This window comes from Pithys albifrons, chromosome 7 (assembly GCF_047495875.1).
Source record: "Pithys albifrons albifrons isolate INPA30051 chromosome 7, PitAlb_v1, whole genome shotgun sequence".
In the NCBI taxonomy this organism is placed as follows: domain Eukaryota; kingdom Metazoa; phylum Chordata; class Aves; order Passeriformes; family Thamnophilidae; genus Pithys; species Pithys albifrons.
Genome location: NC_092464.1, coordinates 14,644,450 through 14,671,646, shown reverse-complemented (window position 1 = coordinate 14,671,646; position 27,197 = coordinate 14,644,450). Strand labels below are relative to the sequence as shown.

Below are 27,197 nucleotides of genomic sequence, written 5' to 3'. Positions count from 1 at the left end.
AACAGGTCCCTGATCATTAGATTAACTAAGCTTTAGTCTCTCTAGCTTTTTTGCTGGACAGAAGTAGAAAGGAAGATCATGACATTTCAGCTATTGCTGGAACATGACCTAGCTCTTGATTCCATCCCTCCTCACTGTAAAAACACTGGTTTCCTCTCTCACACTGACTTGCTTAAAATATTTCTGCCTCTATTTTTTTCTCTAACTGAAGAACAATTTCAGACAGAAGAACTGGTGGATAACATCTGAATTCTGCAGTTAGATGTGTAAGGAGCAGCTGTTCCCATGTGTGTAAGAAACAAATGACACAGGCATCCCATATATCAAATTGCATTATATATCATACCATATATCAAATCAATCATTCCCAGATACTGCAGGCAGTACCTGGAGGTTGAGCTACAACACTATCACCAGTTGGTTGAGCTGAGCCTATCCAGCATCTGTGTTCCTCCAGCTGAAGTCTAGCAATAAAAGTATATATAAAATCCTGATACTAGCTCTACTTCAGGTCCATTATCCTGTGTTTCTACAGTAATATATAAAGTAGCCTAATCCTGAAGTTGGAAAATGAAACAGAATGATGTGACAAAAAAAATGCAACAAAAAAATCTAACAACAAAGCAAGGGATTATGTGAATCTCACACACTGAAGATGAAAGGAAAAGAAAAAAAAACCCAAACATCAATAGATAATATAGCTTATAAGTCATTATCTTTGCTCCTCAGAACCCACAAATTTGCACTCACACCACCCTCTGAGGATTCAATTCTAAAGACTTGCTGGGTCACAGTTCTGACAGCACAAACCCATGGCATGGCCAGAAACACAACCAGGTGTCTCATAACCCATAAAGGCTTTGTTCTAGTAACTGGTTACAAAATAAATGTTCCAGCTGTGGTGTGGAGAGGCGACCCGTCTGTCTGTCACAAATGTATCATTAGGTGTCTTTCCGGCTAGTCAAATACTTTCTGCTGTGTTTAAGAATTAGAAAAAGAGTGGGTTTAACGCTTTATCTTACTGTTAGACAGACTCCTGTTGCGCAGTCTGGAAAATATTATGAGTTTTCAATTTTGTTCAACTCAGCAACAATAAGTTCACTAACATTTCAAGTCAATAATAAGTTAGCAACCACAGTAAAGCTTTTCAAAGTCTCAAATAATTATTTGGTACAAGAACTCTGACACTCAAGCATAGTTCATGTGACATCAGAGGACATGTTGCTGCCTTAGCCTAAAGCCATTGGCATTGTAAAGTGAGACAACATTTTAGTGCTCTTACTTAAAACTGAAATGTCTAGAGAGCATTGAACTCTTGTGATCAACAAGACACCTAAAACAAATGCGTAACTGAGAATATTATAAAGACCACCTAAATTTTGAGGGTTTTTACTATATTGCAAGGGACTTGACAGGACCTTGCCCAGTACAATGTCTTGAATGGCTGTGGAAGAATAATAGAGAAAATGTAGTTTTAGCATGGTGTCCTAAAACCTCTATACTTACAACATGTAGCTAGAGAATATGTGGTGCTTTGTTTAAAAAAATTCTTCAGCAGCTAGTGTTATACAAAAGCTTCAATTTACATATCTCCTGAAGTCAATATTTTTATGAAGTGGAACTAGCCTGAAATGTTTTTCCAAAGCTCAGTATTCTCATGCTTCATTTCTGTGTTCTTTTACAGAAATTATTGCCATTGATTTGTTTTCACATCCTGCACCCTTCCATTATGTAAAAAAAACATTGCCAAAAACAATGCTACAAACCTCAGTGAAACTGAGACAAGCAGAACCCCTCACAAAATAAGTGAGAATCAGAAACATATCGCTCTAATTTTCTGATCATTGAGGAATTTTTCCTCTCCTCACTTATGGGCTGGGAAGGGGGTGAAAGTTTTAACAGAAAAGATTTTACACAAGTTACTTTACAAATTATTTATATTCTCAACGTTTGCAGTAATAATGGATTTAGAGCAACAGTTTTTCTGAAAGCTGTTAACTGGCATGAATATGCAGCAGCAGCAAAAGTAAAGCTGAACTTTTACATTATTTCAAAGACACAGAAAATACTTAGGCTATGTAAGAAACAAGAATCCTTTCCTTATCACAGTCTGTTGTCTTTTTTTCTAAAAGTAAGATGAAACTGCTGGATGAAAATATTTTGCTTAAGGAGGAAAAAGGTTGGGGTTTTCCAATAAAAATATTATGGTCTCTCTGGGAAATCTGGAAAGGCACCAAGAGTGTCCTGCTGTTCAGCCCCCTACTCCATCTGATGCTTTAACAGTTCCAGATGGCCTTTACTACAGGATGACCTCCCCTCTATTCTTTTATTATGACCTTTGGGTCACAAATTATCTATAGGATGCTGCTGTCATTCTGTAAGACACTGCAGTATTCTTTCATCTAAAGAAAAAAGATGCTTAACATTAAAACTCATCTCTCTTATGGTGACCTTCCAATGATGATCAAACCAGACAGTTATTCCAATCAATGTCATTGCAGCAGAAAATATGTTTCATTTTTTGCAACACTGACATTAAGAAACTAAGGCGTGGTTTTTAAATCAAATCACTTTTGAAATTCTACTTGGCTGGAGAGAATAGCCTGTTATACTCATTGAAAATATCAAAAATATTGCTGTAACAGTTTTGATGAGTTATATTGATTAGAAGGATGTGGTTTTGTTTTTTGTAAGTTATTGATGTGGTTTTCATGCAAACTTCATTGATAGGAGGTAATAAAACTTTATGTAGGTTTTATTAATTATTTGTCTTTAGCGTCACTAATAGAACACGTTGAACTTACATAAGCAAATATAATAAATAGTCCCAATATACTAAATAAAGTAATAAGGTTAATTTCTTTCCTGCTGTCAGTAAATTCATGTTAGCAGTCTCTCGTCAGCTTGACATCAATTAATGATTTTAATTCCAGACTCTTGTCACAGTACTCACCACCCTTTTGTCTAATTAAAATGGATGATGCATGATGAAGGGAAAACACAAGACTTCTGTTCTTGTTGTAACATTTCTATTCATTAGTATACTTTTACAACAAAGGGCTTGTGGCTTTAATGGTACTAGAGAAGGATGAAGGGAAGTTTATTATATGCTAGAGATAAAGACCCATATACCCTTAGGAAAATAAAATACAGGAAGCATTTTATGGAATAACTGAATCCTTCAGGGTGGGGGTTGGGGGAAATCGATATTATTTTAGCTACTAATGAACACACAGAATGTTTCCCTCTAAATTTAGGAAAAATAATACATGAATGACACCCACTGAAATCACAGCCTTGTTTACATTCACACAAAAAAAGTGCTGTCAGCCTGTTGATTTATCTCCAAAAGTAGCAACAAATGTATGAATACAGGGACTTCTGATCCGCCTCCCCCAGGCAGCACCTCTGCGGGACCAAGGTGCGCGGTGTCCCCGCCGTGCGCCGGCAGCGACCGCAGCATCGCCTCCCGCTCCGGCCGCCAAAAGCAACTCCCTCGTCCTCCTTAGAGAGGGTGTCCCCAGCTGACATCCCGGCGCCCGTCACTGCCCCACAGAGCCGAGCCAGACAGAGCCGAGCCGAGCCCAGCCGAGCCGGGCCGGGCGGCAGCGCCGAGCCCGCAGCTCCCCCTCCCGGCCCCGCGCCGCTCCCGAAGCACCGGCCGGGCCGGAGAACTTCCACAGACACGAGGAACTGAACAGAGGACCTATGCAAATGTAACTCCCTTTGTAACCCAAAGGAACACAAGGTCATGTTTTCCAAAATAGAACTGGGGGAAACCAGCACAGCAGGTTTCTGTTCCATTCGGTAACTACACATGCACCTACCCAGCGCGGCACTGCCTGCCGTGTTAAGTGTCCTCCGGCACATGAGGACAGAGAAGACGCTGCCATTTCACAGCTGCGTTTACAGAGCAGAGGGAGTCCTCGGCTCCACAAACTGCCTTCTGATAGGGCTATCATCCTCCCAGCATCTCTGGAGCTTCTGTCATAGCACTTCCACCAGTACAGCACTTTAATTCTCTTCTGAAAAGTTTTTCCTTGTCTCCTCAAGACTGATCCTGTCAACATGGGTGTTTAAGAACTTGACTTTGCATCCATTTCAGTGGAGTTAAAGAATACCATATACATATTAAAACACTTTTAGGGTAACCCAGAGATTTATAGACCATTATAGCTCTTAAATCAGTGTATTAACTAAACAGAGAAAATATCCTGTAGACCATCCTTCCAAGAGAAGGAAGTGCCTCTAGAGGTGGATTACAGCATAAGCACTGTTCACCCATAGCTGGGATCATGAACTTTTAAACGAGATTACGTACAATTTGCAACTTCCATCTTTTAAACTTTATCCAGCAGTGAACTATGCTGGATTCAGATCAATTTCTTGAAGACTTCACAAAGAGGTATGTTCAGTTCATTCCTCTGTTATCTATGACCTGGGTAAAAAGAGTAAAGTTGTTTGGGGTGCGGAGCACTTGCTTTGTCAGAGGAGACCAGTCCAAGGCTGAAGACAGCTGGTACATATGGCCTTGCCATGTGTGTCAAGAACTGCATGTGCCTGACCTAAAGTAGTGCAGACCACAAGCAAAGGTTCTGGATTTGCTGAAGATTAATTTTTTAATGAATACAGAGCTGCAGGGGAAAGAAAAAAAAAAGGCCAAAACAGCAATCAACAAAAATTGAAATTGAAGGAAACATCTAAAGTTGAAAGAGGGAGAACAAAAGGTGTCAGAACCTGTTATTGGAGGGATGCCACTTTCCTGAAGGGTCAGAACACAAAAGCAGTAGGTTTTCTGAATGGTTCTGTTTTCCCATCTCCTAAGAAAGAGACTAAACGGCCTTGAAGAAGTCAGAAAACATTTCAGGGCAATCAGGTTGCAGGATATTAATGGACATACTGGCTACATATTGAGCAAAGCCTACCCTGGGAGGCCCTCAAGGACCAGATGTGGAGTTTCTAGATTGGAAAATTCTATGGACTTCCGGAGGTTTAGATCCAGTAGCACAGCAGAAGGTGATGATCCATATGAATTAATTCCTCTTGGTCATTCTATCCTACATAGTAACTGGAGGATTTATAAATTTTACAGCAGTTTTGGTAAGACTGGTGGGTAGTCTTCTCAGATGATGCCCCTAATTGTTCCAGTATTCCTTTTTGATTGAAATCTGCCTGCATTTTCAACTAGATAACTTCATTTCCTGTTCAAAAGTACTTTAAGATTTTCAGGGAACACATACCATACACAGCTTAAGAGATATGCTCCTTAATCACAGAATCAAGAAATTATCATTAATAATATATTTATAAAAGGCCATTTTATTAATTTCAACCATGGTAAATTGAATAGTATTAGTTTTCTTGAATGTTTCATAATCCACATGAACACTACTTTTAAGGTTTTAAAGAAAATACTATTGTAAGTGCAATACTATTAAAATTATCAAGTCAAGGCATAATAATTCCATAAAATTATGGGCATGATTGATTTTTTAATGGGCTGTTCACTTGTTCTCTGACTCCCCTAAGGATTTTTGCTCCTAGCCTCTCATACATAGTAAATTCATTAAATCCAACCTATTTCCCCAAAGTATTGCATTATTTTAGAGATATATAGTATCAAAATAGAACAAGTGACTTGTACTAAAAAAATAAGAAGAAAAAAACCCACAGAAAACAAAGTTAAAATAGCAGCCATGATGAGCCAACACTGACAGTAATATTTTACTCTGTCTCCCAGTAAGCATTTTGAGGGATTGTTCAGTTAATTTGCAAGAGTACTCTTCATTAACAGCATGTATCTAACATCATTATTTTACAGGATCAAAAGGAAACTCTCTGCAATCTAACTGCAAAAATATTTAGTCTCTATGGACAAAATCAACATCTGAATTTTTCAGAGACATAAGGAAGCACCTCACACATTTGGTTGCTATTTTATTATCTTTTATTAGTTTTACATGCCACTACCCCAAAGAAGTTGCATTCTCTTATAGACATAACACAAAGGAAAGCAAATATACAAGGGAAAGAGAGTAAGGGGAGGAGGAGGACCCATGTTATGGTAACATCAAGCTGTTATAAAGTTCTGGACATGCATTTTCTGCAGTTTCAGTGAACACTTAAAATTGTTTTTAAGACAAACAAGGAGTGAGATTCCAGGAAAGATTCAAATTGATTAGCATAACTTGAAGGACAGGGATTAGGAATTTGCTCCATGCATTGAGGGCTATACAAATAATTTCATAATTCTACCTTGGTACCCAGCGTGACTATTGCAACCTCTCTTATATCATCACATGGACAGTCTATACTCTCACCATTCTTACTGAGAGAGACAGAGAGACACAGAGAGACAAAGAGAGAGAATGAAGAGAGAGAAAACATTACTAACTCAGATGTAAGGTCTTTCTTCTTTTAATAGATGTATATGACTAATTTTCTGGAGACCCACTTTTACTAAGAAACCCTCTGTGCAGGGCCAGCAGGGGTTCAACAGGGCATATGAAGCCAGGGAACAGACCAGTGCATGTGTGGCCAACTGTGCCCCTGCCCTGAGCTGGCTGGAACAACAGAGGCAGCTTTCATGGCTCTGCACCCCTGGTATGAATTTATCCACCAAGCAGCTGCTCTACCCATGCATAAAGGGAAGTTGGCTACTCAATCACCTTCATATCAAAAGCCACTTATTTCCTTCAATACAAGTCTTCCCCTTTACCAATTAATCTGAAAGCACTTAACTTTTAAAAAAAGGAATAACTTTAATGACCCTGACCTACTTTTGTTAAAAAAGAGAAAATAAAACCAATCAGACAAGAAAAAAACCTCCACGCACTGTAAGCCATCCACCCTCTACAGTTGGAATGGATGGAGAAAGACATGACTAAATTTTTACAAGAATTTATCCTAGTATATTTGCTAAAGAGTAAAGAAATTCCCACAACGTAATCTAAATGGATGGTCACAAATGGTAAAGTTTCTGGAGTTTAACAAGTATTACTAATAAATGCATATTTGTAGCCTGTCTCAACTACAACACAAATCCTTCAACCCTAGAAGAACTGAAAGCAAACCATTATAGGATTAACTGAGGAGACTACACAGGAGTTACTGTGGCTCTGCTGTTCCACTGAGCTGCTAGTGATAAAGCCATCATTTGGCTCTTACCTGCAGAAGACCAAGGTACATACGGATGACAGTTAAAGGAATCATTGCAACTAACTAGTGATACCTCCTGTACGAAGACAACAAAATATCCCTCTGGAGTTCCTGCATCAATTCTAAATTTATGGCTGAGCTATAGCACGATTTTTAGATAAATAATCCACTTTCACTGCTAAACATGTCTGAATCTATTATCATACAGCAATCAAATTTTGTAAAGTTTGACTTCTTCATGAAGTGATGTTACTCAAAGAGGTTGTCTCTCCACACACACCCTCGAATACTAGTTAATTGATAACCTAAGCTTTCCAAGATTTTGACTAAATTGATCTCAGAGACACCTGAGTCTAGGCCCCAAATATCTAGGACTAAAAGAGACAGGATGAAATGTAGAATGAAAATATTGAGAAGAGCATATGACATGTATATTATATTGATTTTTTTATGTTAAGGAAAGCTGAGAAGGAAAAACAGAGATACTCACCACTCATTTTTACAATTGGCAGTTTAATATACATATCATTCCATAAACAGACTGCATGGCACATAAATAGACTGAACTCCAGTGACAAATATACTGGTAAGTATAATTTTTAGTTTTTTCCTGAATTTATCAATGAAAAAACTAGATTTGCAAGACTTTGAAGAAAAATACAAAACATACTTCATTCTATATAAATATTTGTTTTCTGAAAATGTCAATAAAATCAGTAATAGAATATATAGAGAAAACATTTCATTTTATTACTTCAGTCTCCTCAATAAGGAAGGGAGCTCTGGGTCTATAAAAGGAGCTGTTGATACTAATGTCCAAAATAAATCCAGCTTTGTCTTGTTATTTAAAGTATATAAACATATCAACATGTGGGAAATTTCATCAGTGAAAATTGAAATTCAGTTATTTAATTTAAAAAAACAAACTCTCTATCAAGGTTTAAGCAAATACTGAAGTCTACCTCTCCTGTTCTTGCTTCATTCGTATTCTCTCCTCTTCTGAAGTAAGAGCTTCCTGCACTTTTATTTTACCAGTTTTCTCACTCTTGTCATCTTTGCGATGTTTGCCAAACCTGTTAATAACACACAAAAAAAGAATCTAACTTGTGAAATGAACAAAAGAATATTTTCCTTTTCCTATGATAAAGAGAGTCCTCCAAGAAGGACTCCATAGAAACCAAGAAGAGAAAGTGCAAAGACCATAGAATCTGAATTTTTAGTATTTTCGGCTGCTTCTGGGTTTTTTTGCATAAGTTTTTCAAATTTTTTCTTTATTTCACTCCTCTTAAAAGTTTATAGAATTTCTCACTAAAGAGCAAAACAATAATAATTGGACCACATTCCTCTTTTATGCCAGGATTTTGGGGTTGATAATCTTAAACACACGGTCTAACAATGTTTTAGAACTATCTCTGCCAAAGAACACAACTCAGGTTCACATTAAGCAAAGGTTTCCACATCTGAACCTTGAGAGACATGTCTGAAAACTGCCCAGAGCTCAGTGCCACCCCTGCACCTGCCCTGCAAGAGCAGTTTCACCACACAGTGGACACCATTCAAAAATGTAAGTTTATTCTCTTCCATCACCAAGTTTTTAAAAAACTTTACTACTCCTGACTCTTTTTCCCCAAGGCTCTTCAGTGCTGTGAGGGTGAGGGGAGGGATGGAGCAGGCTGGGCTGTTCCAGGCAGAGCAGGGTGCTGCCAACCCAGGGTATGCCCTCTTCGCATCTCCTCTTCCCCTCTGCGGGCTACATTTCAAGTATTTTAGCTTTCTTCCATATTTGCACATTGCACTGCTTTCTTTAAACTTTCAGGGAGAGAAGAATTTGGCATTTGAGATACTCAGTTATTATTAGGACAAAATTACACATTTTTCTTAAGACATTTCTGACCTATTATGAAAGGAATTACTTTTGTATAGAGTGAACCAAACAAGCACTTAAATATAACCTTTAAATAGATCTATAATTTAGATGAAATTTTTCTGTTTATGATAGAAGGGCTAACAAATCTATTAAACAGTATATTATTATATATACCAATTAAATGTGGCATCAATTATCACACCAAAAGCAGCAAGAATTTTACTTTTTTTATACCAAATGCTCACCTGAGAGCTGACTGACACTGTGGCACTTCACAATCAGGTTCACACCAAAAGTGAAATGAAAGCACTGAGATGGGCAATGAAGCATGTCCAGCAGTAGTGTAGACAAGACACCCCAAATGCACACAGTGAAATAAACCACAGAGTTCTTAAAACTTTCTTCTGCCCTGTTAATGTGATCTCTTTGAAATATTTAGAATCCACCAGGCATTTATAATATTTTCCCATTTGTTCTTTTTAATTCTAGTACAAAGCCATTGTATGGGCTGAAGACACACCACACAGCAACCCTGCAGAATGATTAATTTCTGGCCACTCAGTCAAGAGATATTAATTATACTGTGTAGTCATGTTTATGGCTCTTAGGGAAGCACTTTGAAAACAAAACAACACAATAATACAGCACAGGAACATGTGTACAAATACTAAAGTGTGTGCCTGTTCTCCACAGTTCCCAGATTGCTCATTTCCAAAGTAATTCAGGCATCTGAAAACTAAAACTGTTCATTAATAGCCACATGAAAAGGTACAGGCAAAGGATATGATATGGTTAAGAAATACAAAATAGGACATAAAGTCTCTGATTTTATAATTTATTATACATAAAACTGACATATTTAAATTCAGTCATTCAAAACACCAACATGTGTCTTTTAAAACATCCACTTGTTTATTGGAGAGCAGTCACAATCATTATACAAAACATTTACATATATGACACAAGAGATTCAAACCAAATTCTGGATGTTGTACACCAGACAAAAGAGAATAGTTAATTTAAAATAGCCCTAAAACCTCTAGTCAAGAGAGAAGTTTTGGCAGAAAAACAGTGGAACTGAGCCATTTTACCCTGATAGACAGAGAGTGCCTGAGGTGGCAGCATAGGTCTGATGGAACACACAGAACTGTGAAGAGACAAGCAACATATGTGGGACTATAGCACAGCATCTCTGGGATGCCCACATTTGCTTCTGTCTCCTATACTTCCTCAACTCATTCAAATGTTAGGCAAAGCAATTGAATCAAATTCTGGAGTACCCAGTTTATTTTTGAAAAAGAATTACTGGTTAAAAAAAAAAAGGGGGGGGGGGGAAATTGAATTAGTTAGTGCCCATTAGGTTTTGGCAGCAAAACAGAAGTTCTGCCACCATAAATCAATTCACTGTAAGTATGAACAGATATATACTGAAATCAATACCTTATGAAAAAATAAAGTACATAGGAAATTTCTAATAATCCTTGTAAGCAATCTAGTAAATGTATGGTCAGGCTGCGTGATTGTGGGGAGAGAATTTCTAACATTAACATGTAATCCAAAACTTGCAAAATACAATGGTTTGAGTTTCCAGATCCAGCCACCCAAGTCTGGGCACCTCACATCCATGCTGCATTCCCAGAGAGGCAGAGGTAGGCACCACACATGCAGCACTTGGAGCACCACGAGCGTTCCCTTTGCTTTGACTCATGAATAGGCTGTGGCAATAACCTTTCTTCTCTTTCAGGGTTTTCTTTCTGAGAAAGAATGTTCCTTCTGCCCTCGGGGACCATTCTGATAAAGTCTCTGGAAGACATCTCTGGTCCTTTCCCAAGCATTTCAAAGGGTGTCCATATTGTTCCCACTCTGACTGGAGACTTTCCAGTGCTGATCTCTGACAAGCTCTGTGGTCATCCCAGCAGTGGACAGCCTGGCAGGGTATGAACTGTGGTGGTCTTGCAAAGTTGCCTTCTCTGGACTTTGTCACCCACAGAAGTGATATATCTGCCATAATCACCACTGCCTGTAACAAGTTCAGCAACATTAGCTGCACTGTCCCTACATTCAACCCCAGAATAATAAACAGCATCCACCCTACTTCCTGATTGTGGCTTCTTGTTTTTAGCACAAACCACTGTTGTGTTAATTGTGGATGAAAAATCTCAAAGCATGACTAGGATGCTGAGACAGCACCTCAAGAAGATGCTGAGAGAGCCACCAAGCACTTGAGAAAGGTGTTGAAAAGAACTGTGATGAAGAGACATTTTTACACACACCCCACCTCCTTTATTTCTGTAGGAGCAGTCAACACTCCCCACTCTAAACATCATTCAAAGTCTTTGGCTAGCAATAACGTGTTTGCTATTTACTTCTATTAAAAGTGTTTGTCCCATGAAGTAGAACTTACATTCATAATGAAACCCACAGCTCAAATCAGCATCCTCTCCACTAAATTTATAACAGACATTTATAAATTATTTAACAGTCATATTCAAACTAAGTTCAACTACAGGAAAGCAACATACAGCAATGCTAAGGCACACCATGAAAGCCAGCTGTTAACACTCCATCAGCTATACTGTGGTGTAACTAAACTGGTGTCAAGCTATTCAAAACCATTTCCTCAGGTAGATGTTTCCTACTCTGATTCATGAATATTAAGCAAAACAGGACACTTAGAAATAAGACTATTCAGACCACTGAAATTCAAGAAGTCTATGCAATATCCCTTCAAAACACCACATGCACATCCCACAGGTACTGAGTACTGTCTTCACAGCCAGTGGCAAAGCCCTTTCTGCTGCTGTCTGGTGGCCCTTGTTTTGTTGTGTGAGTCAAAAGAAGCAAGGCATGGCTCCGGTCCACAGAATTACTTCCAGTATTTAAAACACCCTGAACTGAATGCATCAGCCCAGTGAAAAGAACTGGCTTACCTATATAAAAGTTTCACCTTCTCAGTAGTGCAGCTGGAATAGTCCCTGACTTTTCCCATGAACACTAATGTGTGTGACACTTTCTCTGCAACCCAACAGCCTTTGCATCACTGTTAATCTCACCTCTTTACTGCTCAGGTACTCAAAAGGAAGGAAAAATGGAATTAGGATGTATGTCTCATACATGACCCATGGCAATTTTGGAACCTGACTGCTTCCAAAACTATTTCTCCCATAATCCATATATTCAGTGGCCTGGCACACCCACATAATAAAGTTTCTTCACTGAAGTGACTGCTCACTTACTTTTAACAACCTCAGACTGAAATTCCCAAAGTGCAATCGTTAATGATATCTCCCTTGTAAAACAGCAATCACCATCCATTTGTCCTGTGTCAGAGAGACTAGACTTTAGCAAGGCCTTGAGGATACAGCCAAGTGCTGTGATTCCAGCCCTCCCCAGACGCAGGAGCTGTTCTCTGCTGCGTGCATGCCTGAAGCGCCTGGTGATTGTCAGGCACTCGTCTGAACCTGAGATGGTCTCATTCTCATCGCTGTGAGGATGGCTGCTGGGATACTTGTTGCAGTTCTTACAAATGCAAATGAAATTACAACCTTCCTTCTGATACAGACGTGAAAACTCCACCACTCAGCATCTGTGCACAGCAATGCTCCTTGCATTAGTGAAAAAAGTGCTTAAAAACAAAGGTAAAAACTACTGATGGAATTAAAAACCCAAACCATGTGGAAAAGGAGTATCTGTGGCACTGATGTTCTGACAGTCTTAAGAATCTAATTCTAAGCTCTTGTCATTTGCTAAGTTCAGTGCCAACAATTTGACTGTGAGCTATAAAAGCCTTACCTAAATCAGTGCACAAAGTACCAACACACAGACACAAGCTCCTACATGATATGCAACCACATTACACACACTACTGCCTCACAAAGTTGTCATGTGATGAAAACAGTTCTGTTCTTAATGCTGGAGCTACAGCAGCTACTGCGGAGCCCCTGCAGCCACAGCAGCACAACATTGACCTGAGACCACCACTTTCCTCAATCTCAATCCATAGAAGCAGAACACAGAATACTATTACTCAGGGTGAAAAAATATAGAAAAAAAATGCATAATTTCCTCCAAACCCCAAGTAATAAAAAAATTACCATTATGTTCATAAACATATCCTCTCATAGACATAGGTTAACAGTTCTTTGAGGACACAAACTACATGCTTATAGAATAATCTCTTTATAATAGTAACAATATTTACCTCATGTAACAGATAGTTTTTTCATTTAAATCATGTTATTAAAAGTATACTAAAAAAAGAAGTTTAATTTTATTTTGTAACTACATAAGCAAAGGCTTCAAGAAAAAACTCCAATGACTAATTGAAATACAGGTTGTAAATTAAAAATACCCTGTCTGTCCAAGACTGTGAGAAATTGATGAAAGAGAAGAGCTGAAATCTGGTTCACTCTAATTGCCAAGATACTCCAGGGTTCCACTTTATTTATATCTTCTTAATTCACCTTCTACATTAAAGGTTAGAGAAAGTTTCAAGATAAGTGTAAATGCTCAAAGTCATATTCACAGATCCACAGATTTAATCTTCAAATTCAGTCAACAATAGCAATCACAATAAGTGAAGAAATTAAAAATTGTAAGAGGACCAGTTTTTAAAAGTATGTTCTCTAGAATATAACAGCCAAGTCACATCAGAGGAAGGGACCATCCTCAGATCTGTGATACTAGTTTGTCACATTATTATTAATAAAAAGACAACACAGACCTATAGACTGTAAGCTTGATCCTCAAATAGGAAATCCCGTGAACTCTGAATAATCTAATCAAACTAAAATGCATACCCAAACCTCTCTATCAGTCCCTAGCTGGCTCACTTTCAGGCTTACTTACTTGAATGACTGTCACCAGCTAGGAGGTGACCTAATCTGAAGCCCATCACACTGAACAGAGAGGCACTGCCGAGAAAGTGCCTGCAGTGGCCTTGGGCCAATGCATTAGAGCAACTAAACAGAGAAGACAGAACATTTTAAAAACAAACTCAAGCTACAACATGATACCATATATATCAAAAAATGTGAAATGTATATAAAATGCACATGTAGACATAAAGAATATGTCAATTATTTTGCAAAAATAGACATAAATACAGACAGTACAAGTGAAGAAAGAAGGCTGTATTAGTGGTAAAAACAGAAATGTCACATTTACAAGTTATCTCAAAAATAGATTCAGTTTAAAAGAATATATATCAGCATCCTTGATGTAACAAAAATAATATACACGTAATCTGCTAAATGGATTGTACTCTGATGCGTTACTGATGAGATCATTGTCATTTGCCAAATCATCCACATATTTCATTAGAATAAATAGCTACAGAAGAAACATGCATTAGTTGATTAATGAAAAAAACTCAAAAATTGATTGAAACAGAAGTTGAGTAGCATTATGTTCCTTAATACAAAAATCACCATCATGAAAAATTAACAAATGGTAAGTGTCTTGATCTATTCTGTCAGTGTTTTCTGTCTTCAAGGCATGTTCTTTCCCCATAGTAGCAAACAGTATTCACACTCATACACAGTCACACATAACCTAACACTACTCAAGGGTTTTCCAATGATGTCTGTAATGGCTTCCACCCTGCTATATCAGCAAAATAATAAGATTTATATTGCAAAATATTATTGTGACAGACAAAAACGTTCTGCTGCTAAAAAAAAGAGCATAAACAAGGACTTAACACACAAACAAAAATCATCCTGTTTAGTGATGACTTGAGGGTTTACAAGCCCTCCTTTCCAAGCAAAATTGTGCAAGTGCTGTTTTAAAAATATGCTTGTAAGTGCAAAAATTTACATATTTGCAATGGATTTCTTGAAATAGCCAGATATCAAAACTAATTAAATTAGTAGATCCTAGTCTACTTGTTACGAAGGAGTGGAATGACTGCCGGAGTGACTCAGCAGCAGCACTGTCCTGAGATGACAAAGAAGCACCGATGTACAGGCACCTTGATGTAGGAGCTGTGGGCATAATTAAAACAGACATTTATAACTTCATTTCCCATGGGTTTACTTGCCTATGTTGAAACTGATAAACCAGCAAACTTTCTGGTGGAACATTCAGCAAAAGATCCCTTTCCAGGAGGGTTCCTGGGGAACTCTGCTGTCACAACCAAGAAAAGTGCACTACAAAAGGTCATAGGTAACTCAGGAAGTGAAGAATACCCTGGAAAGGTACACTTTTACATCTTCAGAGTAATTAATTGCCTTCAAGCAATAAACTCATGTGCTTAGCCACAAACACAGAAATTCAAAGCAGGACAAGAAAAGTGGCTATCACTCCCAATTATCAGCCCCCTGAAGTGGCCACCTTGGGTCTGAGTACTGTAAAGCATGTGAAGGTCTATGTTATAGTCACACATTTTCTCTTAACAGCCTCTGCATCACCTTCCAAACGTTAAAACACATTTTTCAGCATTGTTCAAGTGGGAATTCTAGTACATCTCACCAAACCAACAGCCAGGACAATACATATATCACAATAATTCATGTACAACATCACTGGTGATTCTCACAACTACTTCCTGGAAAGAAGTGGAAACAACATATGTGAACGGCAACTGTTTCCAGCCAGTGAAGCTTAATCTGCCTTTGTGCGTCAGTATCCCAACTTCATAGAAAATGGATCTGATGCCAAACCAAGAGACATGTCATGAGCTTTCATTCAATTATTTTCATAAACAGTTTTGATAACATTTCCTGAAAGGCATGACACAACAGGCAGAATATTATTCGCATCAAGTCGCTCTTTTCACAATTTAAGCATTTGTAATATTTACTTCCAGCATAAAATGGTGGAACTTTTAAAAACAGATTTCTTTTATGGTAAGACCATCTGTTTGAAAATCTCTAAATAGAAGATAATCTTCTTGCATTGCTACTCATGATTGCCTAAAGCTAGTTGAAGCCATGGACAGGTCTAATAGATAGATGACAGAGATGATAGATAGATAGATAGATAGATAGATAGATAGATAGATAGATAGATAGATAGATAGATAGATCGATCACAAAAATAAGAAAAACTTAACAACTAATTCAAACCACTGTGGTTTAAAAGCAGGCTGAGAAGGTCAAAGGAAGTGGAAATAATTTTACTGTGATAATATTGGACAACAGCAAGACAGCAATAAGACAAGAGGGTCTTATGTTGCATGCCCAAATCTACTCAGTAAACAATACCACAACACATTAAAAGTCACCATAAATCATTAATTTTCATGGTGGTCAGTCAAAACATGTTAAACTCTGTTTTGTGGCATCCCTGAAGGAATCAGGAATAAAAAAGAAAGCTTCTTCTTAGACACAACTTTGTTAATGAACAGCAAGGATAGGAGCAACCACAGAAGCAGTACATGACATTTTAATGGACATTTCTTAACATTTTAAGCACTTTAAAGTTTGTGACAAAACTCTTTAATGTGTATATATTTAAAAAGGAGAGCAGTCATTGCCCCAGACTTAAATTTGATACACTAACAATGTGCTACTTGTCAGTGAAGAAGCTCATACATGTGACACAGACAAGCTAATTATATATATATATATATATATATATATATATATATATATATATATATATATATATATACTTAATGGGCAACATAGGCTTTAGTTACTATTATTTAAAGTGCTCACAAATACTCTCAGACAGAACGTGCCCATCAAGGCTGCAGTGCCCTGTTTTAAAATGCAGTATTGGGCAGTAAGGTGTTAAAAAGTAATTGAAAACCTGCAAATACAAACTGCAAAAGCCTCACTTACAAAGTAAACAGCAGGCTCCTGAAAAAAGTTTGAGTGAAGACCTGCAGTATGTTAACTCATCTTTCATGACTGCACCCATAAAAGCAGACATGCAACCCTCTACTTTGCAATACATAATATCATACATAGAAATAACAAAAAATTCCCAAATTTCAAGCAGCAGCAATTATTAACAGGTGCCTGACAATATAAAGTAAAATGTAGCCCTTCTATATAGGCAATTTTTCAGAGTTGAAGTGCTACATCCCAGCACACTGGGTGCCATGTCCAGCCCACCATTTCTCACTCACACTGTGCCAAACAGGTGATACCACCTGATACCCTAGTGTTCCCCCCCAACAACTGCTGCCCTGTAACCACACAGCAAGGTGAGCACACTTCTGTTGTTGCATTTGTCACATTCCAAAGAGGAGTTCAAAAATTGTGGGCCAGTTTGGGTGTGAACAATACTACATCATATGCCTCTAATTTCCAATGTCCACTAAGATTGTGTAGAGAGAGCATTTAAACCATGGCTACTCTTCAACACATTCTCTCCACAACTGTATTTCTTATTCCTCCTCTGTTCATTTTAATGCATTATTGTTTCCAAATACAATGCTTCAAAATTGCAAATTATGTCTGGCTCAAGGACTGATTATGAGAAATACTAGCACTTCTGCCTCTGCGTGAATAACTCTGATAATAATGAGTGATTGATTGAGCTCTGAGAAGTCCAAATGATGAGAAGGGTCAATTTGAACATTTTTATTAGCTTCTTTTGTTAAATCTTTGCCAGGCCAGAGATAAATACTGCATCTGGTTGCCATGATTTTTTCCAATCCTATAGAAGTACAATTTCGGAAATGGATACTGGTCTAAAGGCAGACCTTATAAGAAATGCTAATGAAACCCATTTTACTGGCACTCAAGAGAAGGCCAAAGAAAAAGAAAACAAAAAGAAAAAAAATCCTTCAGTAATATGAAGAGTCATCATAACTCCATTTTAAAACCAAAGTGCTCATTTACGTAAAGCATGGCCCGCCTTGTGTAAACATGAGCTACAACATGAAATCACTAAAAATGCTTGCTAAGCACATGCAACAACAGAGAAACAAGTACAGAAATGTAATACACAAGCTAGTTACAGCAGGAAATTTCAGTAGCATTATTGCAACAACGTAAGTCTTGTGGTCTTGCAAATACACTGTATAAAATCAGCAAAAGTTAACACAGACATATAAAACATTAATCAAACTAGTCGCAGTTTATCTGGAAGACAACAAAGATTAAAATTTCCCTATAGGTCTCATTACTTAGAAATGTTAATGTCAGTCAGCACTTTTTTCTGTCAATTACTAAAAATCTTTGTTGATACACATCTCCTAGAAAATAACCTCTGTAGGATAAATTAAGCAGTAGGTGATATCTCTATATCTTTAGATATCTATATTTAGATATAGATATCTATCTCTATATCTCTATTCACATATTTACTATTATAGGAGGTAAGAAACCCCCAGACAATTTCCAGCAGAAGAAAACACTCAGTGTTGTAAGATCTGTAGGACAAGTCTAACCAAAATATCCCTAGAGCCAGACTAGTGTTCAGCTGTCATTCTCATCTCAGAGGATGTCTACAATGCCAGAAAGCAAGTTCTTTTGCTGAACCACAGCACACCAGTGCTGATGGCTGTAGGTTACAGGGTCTTCTGTCCCATTCTGGGTTCCACAGTGCCACCCAAGTCTTCTTGTGAATAACAAAATGAAGTTTAATTCTAAAACCAAATAAACAATGCCCATAGGACACTTTTACAAGGTCCCCTAGAGCACAGTTCATTTAATGTTCTTAAAGTGTTCAAGGCTAGGTTGGATGGGGCTTTGAACAACTTGGTCTAGAGGGAGCTACCCCTGCCCATAACAGGGGGATTGTAACTAGATGATCTTTAAGCTCCAACTCAAACCATTTTATGACTCTCAGAATCTACATTATAAGAAAAAATAGAGAGAAAAAATGACAAGCACAGTAATTTCAAATTTTGCTGCAAAGATAGGGCTAAAGCACAGGACTTAGCCTGAACCAAGGCTCTGGTTAATAAACATTAACATGCCACTGCTGGTTTCACATACATCTGCCTGTTCTATCAGCTTATATTTTGCCCTGTGGCATGAAAATTTAGTTTACACATGCAGTATCTTCTGGGTGGAAAACGAAGAGCAAGACTTTGCACTGCAGCAGCACCACTGGAACAAACTATCTCTGGAGTAGATGCAATAAGACTCAGGTGGATCATCGCTGGGAAGGCAGTCTGGCAGCAAGTCCCTACAGCAGCTGGTGTCAGGGCTTGCCCAGAGCTACCTGGAGCCCTGGAGATGCCTGGCATCCTGTAGTTGCCAGCACTGAGAGCTTGAGCTGTCTTCATGGGAACTGCAGTCGAAATATCTATATCAATTGTGATTTACAGCAGTGATTATTTTAGGGCCAAACTGGGAGCAGAGATTTTTTTTCAGATTGAAAAGATGCACAAAACAGGACTTGCTTGGGACTAGTTACAGGCAAGAGATGTGGAGTGGTGAGTTGTTTTGTGGTTTTTTGTTCCAGCCACCACATAAATAAGCTCCTAGCAGAGAATATCTCAGACCTGGACCAGCCCCATACACACTGACATTTTTGTTCTCATTCATACCTGCTCAGGCACTAGAAGAAGCAAGTGATTAGGCCTATATTTATTGAGAAATCAGAAACATGTTTAAAATAAACCCAATCTCGACACCAAAGATATCCAGCTCCTGAAATGCTCTTCTCCATATGAGATCAGCTCTGCTCACATCCAGTGCTGCACACAGTATACAGCAATTATTACTGCCATCTCACTATTTATTCTGAATATGTAGCCTAGAATAAATCTTTTATAAAAATGAACAATGAAAATGGCACTGAGTCTTCACAATTCATCTTACACAGGCAGTTTTCCTCCTTTGGGGTTATAAAAGGCAAACAGAATTAGTAAAGTATTTGGAGCTCCACAGATGATATCAGAACTCCTAACAACTACAAGATTATGATATTGTTGCTGCCATTCCCTGCTCAGCAACATCAGGGAAAAGAAATACTTTAACTGTAACACTACATCCGAAACTCCTGCTTGTGCCAGCATGTTGTGCTCTGAATTTCAGGATTTTAGCACTATGGGTTAAAGACAAAGATAGCATCTATAAAAACATTGTGAAATGTTTGAGATTGATTTGTGGTATGCTGTTGTTGAAATGTGTAATAGCAGTTCAGCTTGCATTCACTGCTGGCACACCTGGTGTTGAGTATGCTAGAGGCACTTGCAGTTGGTAAAAAATATACTACTTTCATTATTGTTGTGCTCAAAATTACTGATAAAGATAAAATTATATATATACATATACATATATATATATATATATACACACACACATATATATATATATATATAGTTATTAAATTCTCTTTTTCAGAACTTCTGGAGCTAAGCCATAAACTTAGTTACTGATTAGAAATTTTCTTAGCAAGTACTACTTATGATTTATATTATGAAAAAGGAAATTACATACACATTCAGTCAGCCATCCACCATCCATCTACCTTCAAACTAAGCTCAACATCAGTATCTGGAATCTGTAGCTTATGCTTTTAGCATACAAATATTTCATATTTCTACAATACAGGAAACAACACAGGACATCAGAATCCCTGGAGACACTAGCTAGCTTGGACCAGGTACTATTCTATTTTTAAAATGATAAAATTGTTCTTCTAGAAAGTTTAAGCAACTTGCCAATGTCCAGGAGTTTTCTCCTATTGCTATCACAAAGGAAAAAAACAAACCACAAGGACTAACTATGCTGATTCCATTGAAAAAACTAGGTCTATGAAGTTAATATATTGACTGAACTAGTTATTTATAATAGAGATTTTCTCTACCAATACAGCATTGACAACATACATTCAACATATAATACAAACCCTTGAAAACAGCCATATCAATAGCATGTTTTTATACTTCTCAAAATTAGTCAAGCCCACCAAGTAGTTTCATGAAACCATATTACATTTTTTTTTCCTTTTTGGACTAGGAGCTACAATACTGATAGCAAAAAAAACGACTTGAAAAAAGTGTTAACATTTATAGAAACTAAGAATTTATCTTCTGCAGAAGCAAACATTCAAAAAATTACTGTTAATCAGTTAGACCAAACTGTTCATCAGCTAGACCAAACGTACAGTACAAAACTAGTTCTTGAATTCATTCCAGCAGGGTCTATTTTTTCTTGCACTCTTGCTTATTGTAAGTTTGCACAGAAGCAGGAAAATTTAATAGGCAGTGGAACACTACATTAATTACTGAAATGTAGTGTTCCATGAGAAGGGTCTGCTGCTACTTTGCAAACATGCTTACCCGAGTGCCATAAAATACTGACATAATGAGTCAGATGTACTGTGGTGCACTGCAAGCAGGTCTGTGCACTTGAAATGTAAAAGCAGCTCCTTAACACAAAAGTCATACTACACAATCTCTAAAAGACATTTTTGTATATGACATGCTACAAATTTTATTAGTATTTTGGAATTAGGCAAATATAGTTCAAATAATCAATTACAGGACAAATTGCCCAGAACAGAATATTTTACAAATACACACTTTATTTCATACTTGAGCACAAAGGCACTGTCTCAAGAAATCCCTGAGCTGCAGAACACTGAAAGCCTGGAAGACAGACCAGGTAGATATAGTCATCCAGTTCAGGTATCCTGCCTTTGAGAGCTACTACTGATCACTGTCAGAGGTGAAGTATTGGGGTACAGGAATTTCCCAGGTATCATTCAACTCTGCATGACCACCTTCTTACGCTTTGACATTAAACTCTAAGGAAACTACCAAACATGAAAGGAATTAAAAATAATCCTTTTTCCCCTTCCAAAAGTAAGATAAACTTCCTTCTTTTATGATTGGCTGAACTACAAATGCCTGAGGTTTTACTTGATATCTGTACTTTGAGATGAAAATGAAAAGTATCAGCATTAATACAACACAAATTTCATGTATTTAATTAAAAAATAGGTGACATTTTCTGGTGTAGCATGAAAGAGTAGAAAGGAAGATTTCTGTTAACTGTTTCTTCCTCAGTTCCACAGAAAATAATTACCTTTTCTAGGTCAGTGGATCATATCAGACATTATAAGATACCATATCAGCTAATCAAGGTCAGTATCCTAATAGTTGCCAGGTCAAGACAACTTAGAGTAAGATGCTTGGAAGCACAATAAAAATAATCTCTTTATAGATAACTTCTTCCTTAACAGTGAGCATACCTTGAACAACTCAGTCACAAGTGCATGCTGAGCTATGTTACCTCCTGTACTCTGGGGGTCCTGTGAGGGCATCAAGTCCCTGTAGGCAATCACCTATCACAAAAGTCCTGTAAAATTTAAACTTTTTGGATGGCAATCTTTTTTCCCAGTTTGGGGATGATGACCCCTGAGAAAGGGATGGGACAATCCCAGTGTGTGCCTCAAGGACATTTAACCTTGGGAAAACAAAATAACTTGCATTTTGAGTTGTGTGTTGCAGGACATGAACCATCAGGTGAAGAAGACCTGAGCTGAACCAGTGTTGGTGTCCATCGACGAACTGTTTGTTCCCTTGCCCAGAATACCCTATCCTAATGGACTAATGCCTACAATATGGAGGGGTGGAAGTCAGCTCTGAAAAGGACAAAGACTGTTTAAGCATGGGAAATAGATAGATATAGAATGTAGGTTTGATGTCATTTGGGATGAAATAAGGAGTGGAGATTGTGGTAGTTTTAGTTAGGCCTTTTGGTAAGCCTCAGTTTAGTAAGCCTGACAGTGCTACATAGATTAAGAAAGACAGGTGTCACCTGACTTAAACTACCAAAGAAATATTTCATACCAGACGATGCAAACTGGGCTATAAATATAGCAGAGTAGGAGGAGTTCTCTGAGTTTCTCATGGTTGCTTATCTGGGAAGGGCATGTTGTGTTGCTTTCCTGGACCAGGCCCTACCACCTCACTGCTATGGTATCTCAGGAGAGTAAAATGTTTGTTCTTAGCCTCTCTCTCTGCTTGGGTCTGTCCCTCAGGGGATTGAGTTCCCTTGAGTGATTTGTAGCTAGAATGGTGGGATTTCTGTTCGATGGGGAGTGGGGAGTTATTTTTTTGTTATTTCTAACTTGTGTAGGTGTGTGTTATATTGTAGTCTTCTTTTAATTTTCTCTTTTCTGTATAAATATATATAATTAGTTTAAGTTTAAATCTTAGAGGTTTTTTTTCCTCATTCTTTTCTCAGGGGGGTGGGGGGGAGGAAGGGAGACTAACTCTGTATTGGGCTGTTGGCATTTTGCCAGCTCAACCCAAGATACATGTACATGCTTTTGCTATATGAGAAGGGTAAGTACATTTTGATTGATTCATATTTTTATGATTTGGTGTATCTTATTCCTATCTTCTCTTACTGAGGACAAATACTTTTCACCAGGAGAGTGGTTAAGCACTGGAACAGGCTGCTGAGAGAGGTTGCAAATTCTCCATCCTTAGAGATATTTGAAACTCAACTGGGCATGACACTCAGCTGATGAAACGTTGAAGCTGGACTGCTGTGAGCAGGAGCTGAACCAAGCAGGGAGCCCCTCCTGCCCAAATCACTGTAAAAGTGCAGTATTTGCAGTATCTCTTCAATTCCTCCTAATTCTATCTTTTTCTTTTTTCCCCTCTAGAAAAAGTCATCAGCAGATTCAAAGTGGGGGGAATACTACTTGTATACCCCATTGGCACTGCCAGTGGGGTGTACAATATTTCCTTCTTTCCTATATACTAATATTTCCTTCTTTCTTTTTGTTCCTGTAAAACTTTTGTTCCTCTTATTTTTTCCTGATATAACTTAAAAGCCTTAATAAGCCTTCTGAATGCCTTATACCTGGTATTTTCTTACTGCATTCAGGTAAACACAGAGGCATGCCTTATACCCACTGTTTTCATACTATGTTCAGGGAAATACGGGAACTCACTGACTATTTCTGTGCTGATATATTCTATTCCAGCGATCACACACTAGTTTATCCCCATTTTCCCATTTTCATTGAAATGCTGTATTATTCTGTCTTAAATGACTATTTCTGTGCACAAGAGCAGGACACACGGACATCTTAATAGAAGGCACCAGCCTGCAAACACACTGCAAATACAGATCATTGCTTCCAGGAAGTAAAACAAAGTAGTAAGTTCAAGCTTTGCCTTTTAGAAAAGGATCAGCTATCCTGCAGCTGCCAACTTAAGTACCTCAGGAAACAATGACTTAACAGTCTATGTTATCTCAGCTATAAAAATATATTAAGTTGCATTCATTTTCCTCTACGACAACATTTTTATTCCTATTTTAAAAAGGATTCATACAGAAAACTCTGCTTTAAAAACATAATCTACTGCATCCGTAATGTATACCCATTACAGCTGCTATCAGTAGTGAATTAAACCTCCTTCAAAGAACCTTTCCAACAGATAATGAAACAAATGTCATTAACAGAGTTTTCCACCTAACAAGTACTTTATGTCTCAGGACAGTATTTATTTATGATACTTTGTTATGGACTAGTGCACTGCCTGGTTAGTCTTCAATTATCACATCAGGTGGAGGAAAAAATCCTGTATCTCTGTGAGCTTAAACTGAAATTGCCTTTGAATCTCTGAACTGTCAACAAATTCTTCCCTGAAAAGGCTGGCTTTGCAGAGATTATAAAGTAGGTGTCATCCTTGACACTTGCGTTCTATATTCATCCAGCAGGCCTGGAAGAGAAGCGTGCAGAACACCGGGCAGGATGGCGGAGAGCTCAGCTGTCACCCAACCTGCCTCCCTCGCTTGCTTTGCAGGCAAAGACGGCGCTGAAGGTGTCAAAGGTTCTCTATTTAAAGTCGCTGACAAGCAAACGAAGAACACTGGGAGAATATGCTAGCAGCCACTACGAACTCGTCGCTAGTAACAAGTCATCCTGACGCTTACTTCTGGATGTTAGAAACAAAAGCCCTGATTCTATTGAAATTTAAAATAAACCCCAAGCCCTCATATACTATACCCCCATCAGATTTACAAGTTCAAGATTTACTCTAGGAAAATCCAGTGTTAAGAATACATAGAGCAAAGCCCTGCTTTCTGTCAGAGTGACAAACCAGAAAGCCACATATGATTATGTTAATCTCCCACTTCAAATCTCCCTCGCACAATTGCATGCCACTGCTTTCTGTGTTTCGTTTAAAAGTCATAGAGTCTACTAACCACTTAATGAAGCTGCATTCCTTAAACCCCTGACAGATTATATATGAACTTGTTTGGTTTAGAAACATAAATTTGCCATTCCGCTGCCCCCTGCCGCAATGACAACTTAGTCAAAAGCTTGGAGCTGCAGGCAATGAAACACACATCTCCTCAAAGCAACTGATTCCATCAAGCAGCAGGAAATAGGAAGGTGGAAAAGTGTAGAGAGGAAGGAAGGACCATGGCTTGCCTTTCCAAAAAGAAAAGCTATTTCCAATGGAGCTTATCTCTTTCAGTCCCTTATTTACTTTTAATTGGAAAGAAGGAAGTAAACAATATGAAAATGCTTTAAAAGACATTTGTAAGAGTCCTGGGTAACTGTCTGTATCAGAGATGAGAATTTGCTGCATGGCTGATTTCATTTGAAAGGCATTACTGGTGTTGTGTGTGCCAGTGGGCAGCTGAAACTTTGAAAATGGATCAGGACCAAGTAAGACCAGAGGAGCACAGAAAATGTATCACCAACAGTATCCAACTTGCAGCCAGGATGAGAAGTGTGCTCTCCTCCTAAGTTTGAAAGGACATCCTGCTTAGACCCTGCATCTAGGATTATTGCAGGTTGTGCATTTTCTAGCTGGTGGCAGAAAAGGGGAAGCAGATGTGGACTTAATGATAATTGTGCCAGGTGGCTTGTAATAGTAGCAGGCAAAAACCAGAGCACAGACAGCCCCAGATTCCATTTAACTGACCAACAACCCAGCCCAGCATTTCTGATGAACATCTCAGCACAAGCACCACAAGCTGTCAGCAACATTCTCATATGAACATTAGCAACCAGGCACAATTCAGTGTGTGCACAACAAGCTTCCAAGTTTGAAATTATACAGTTGATGAGTTTTTTAAACACTAACCTCCTCCTCTGTGTTCTAAGGCTTAAGATTTATAGCGTTTGTTCCATGGGCAAAGCACTAAAGAAAAAAATGCCCCAACTTTCAGAGCTCATTCCCATGTTTTCTATTAAACCCACACATCAGTGTCATTCACTAATACGAAGTCCTATTAGTCATGCTTCCAAGGAAAATGTCATTATTGCTGCCTCTTAAGCTACTGAATGATAGAAGTCAGACCACAGATTTTGTTTTATCAAGTTTCAAATATTTGCCGGTCCTGCTGGTTAGGGTATAATTCAACATTATTTTACACAACTCAGATACCTTTTAGTCATGTGCCTGCTTAAAAATAAGAAGATTGTTATTAAATGAAAGAGAAAGAAGGCAATTAGCCAATCAGTGGTGTAACCTTTGTGATTTGCTTTTCATCTCCTCACAGACATTACAATGAAAAAAACTTAAATGAAAACCAGAATAAGCAATACAGGGAATTCATGTAACAAGCAACAGTAATCCATGTAGGTTATTCTCCCAAGTGCCTAGTCAGAGGTCTCAGATGGCTAATGTGGTTGAAATGTGTAATTCAGAGCTACAAATAGTATGTTTATAAATCTGGACATGTCCAGTGCACCTTGGAAGCAGCTGTGTGGGGTTTAAAAAAAAGGCAACACTATATCGGATTTCAGCTAAACAAGGTTGCAAACTGAATTATCTATTTCCTCACAGAACTGGAAGATACAAAGTACAAGCTCCCAGTAACAGTTTTAAATGTAATTAAATGTAATTAGAATTAGATTTTAATGGTAATCTGGTAATATTATATTTGCATTGGCTATTCAGTGCATTGATTTACCCACCTGTATGCTACAATAGTTAAGATAAGAATTAAAGATCAGTTACCATAAATTATGACTTTAAATCTCCATCAACATTACAGGCCAGATCTTAAAATACATGACCTCTGACACTAAAAGCACTTACGCACAGGGTTAATTTTACTCTCTTGTTCTGTGAAGTTCAATACACAGTGTTTATGTTCTCCATTGAAAAGTCATGTTTATGTTTGACTCAGATTTTAACTCCTATAGTAGAAAATGTATTTATTTCACATAACATACTTATCCACAAATGCTTCAAATTACATTACATCCATTTCATAAGCAACCTCCAAAACCAATGAAGATATTTTCTTACTTAAACTCAAGATACAATGTCATT

General features: G+C 37.9%; 1 protein-coding gene across 13 annotated transcripts in view; it reads right to left on the bottom strand.

Annotated features, from left to right (window-relative positions):
- PARD3 (par-3 family cell polarity regulator) overlaps positions 1-27,197 on the bottom strand; it is a 447,638-nt gene that overhangs the window by 108,015 nt on the left and 312,426 nt on the right. For 9 of the 13 annotated variants that reach the window (XM_071559915.1, XM_071559924.1, XM_071559916.1 and 6 more), the window contains one exon: positions 8,121-8,231. The exons of 3 other annotated variants lie outside the window; for them this stretch is intronic. In XM_071559915.1, coding sequence (XP_071416016.1) covers positions 8,121-8,231 — 111 coding nt within the window. Of the gene's footprint in view, positions 1-8,120; positions 8,232-9,846; positions 11,046-27,197 lie in introns of those variants that run through there. One more of the 13 variants, XM_071559926.1, reaches the window with a different exon arrangement.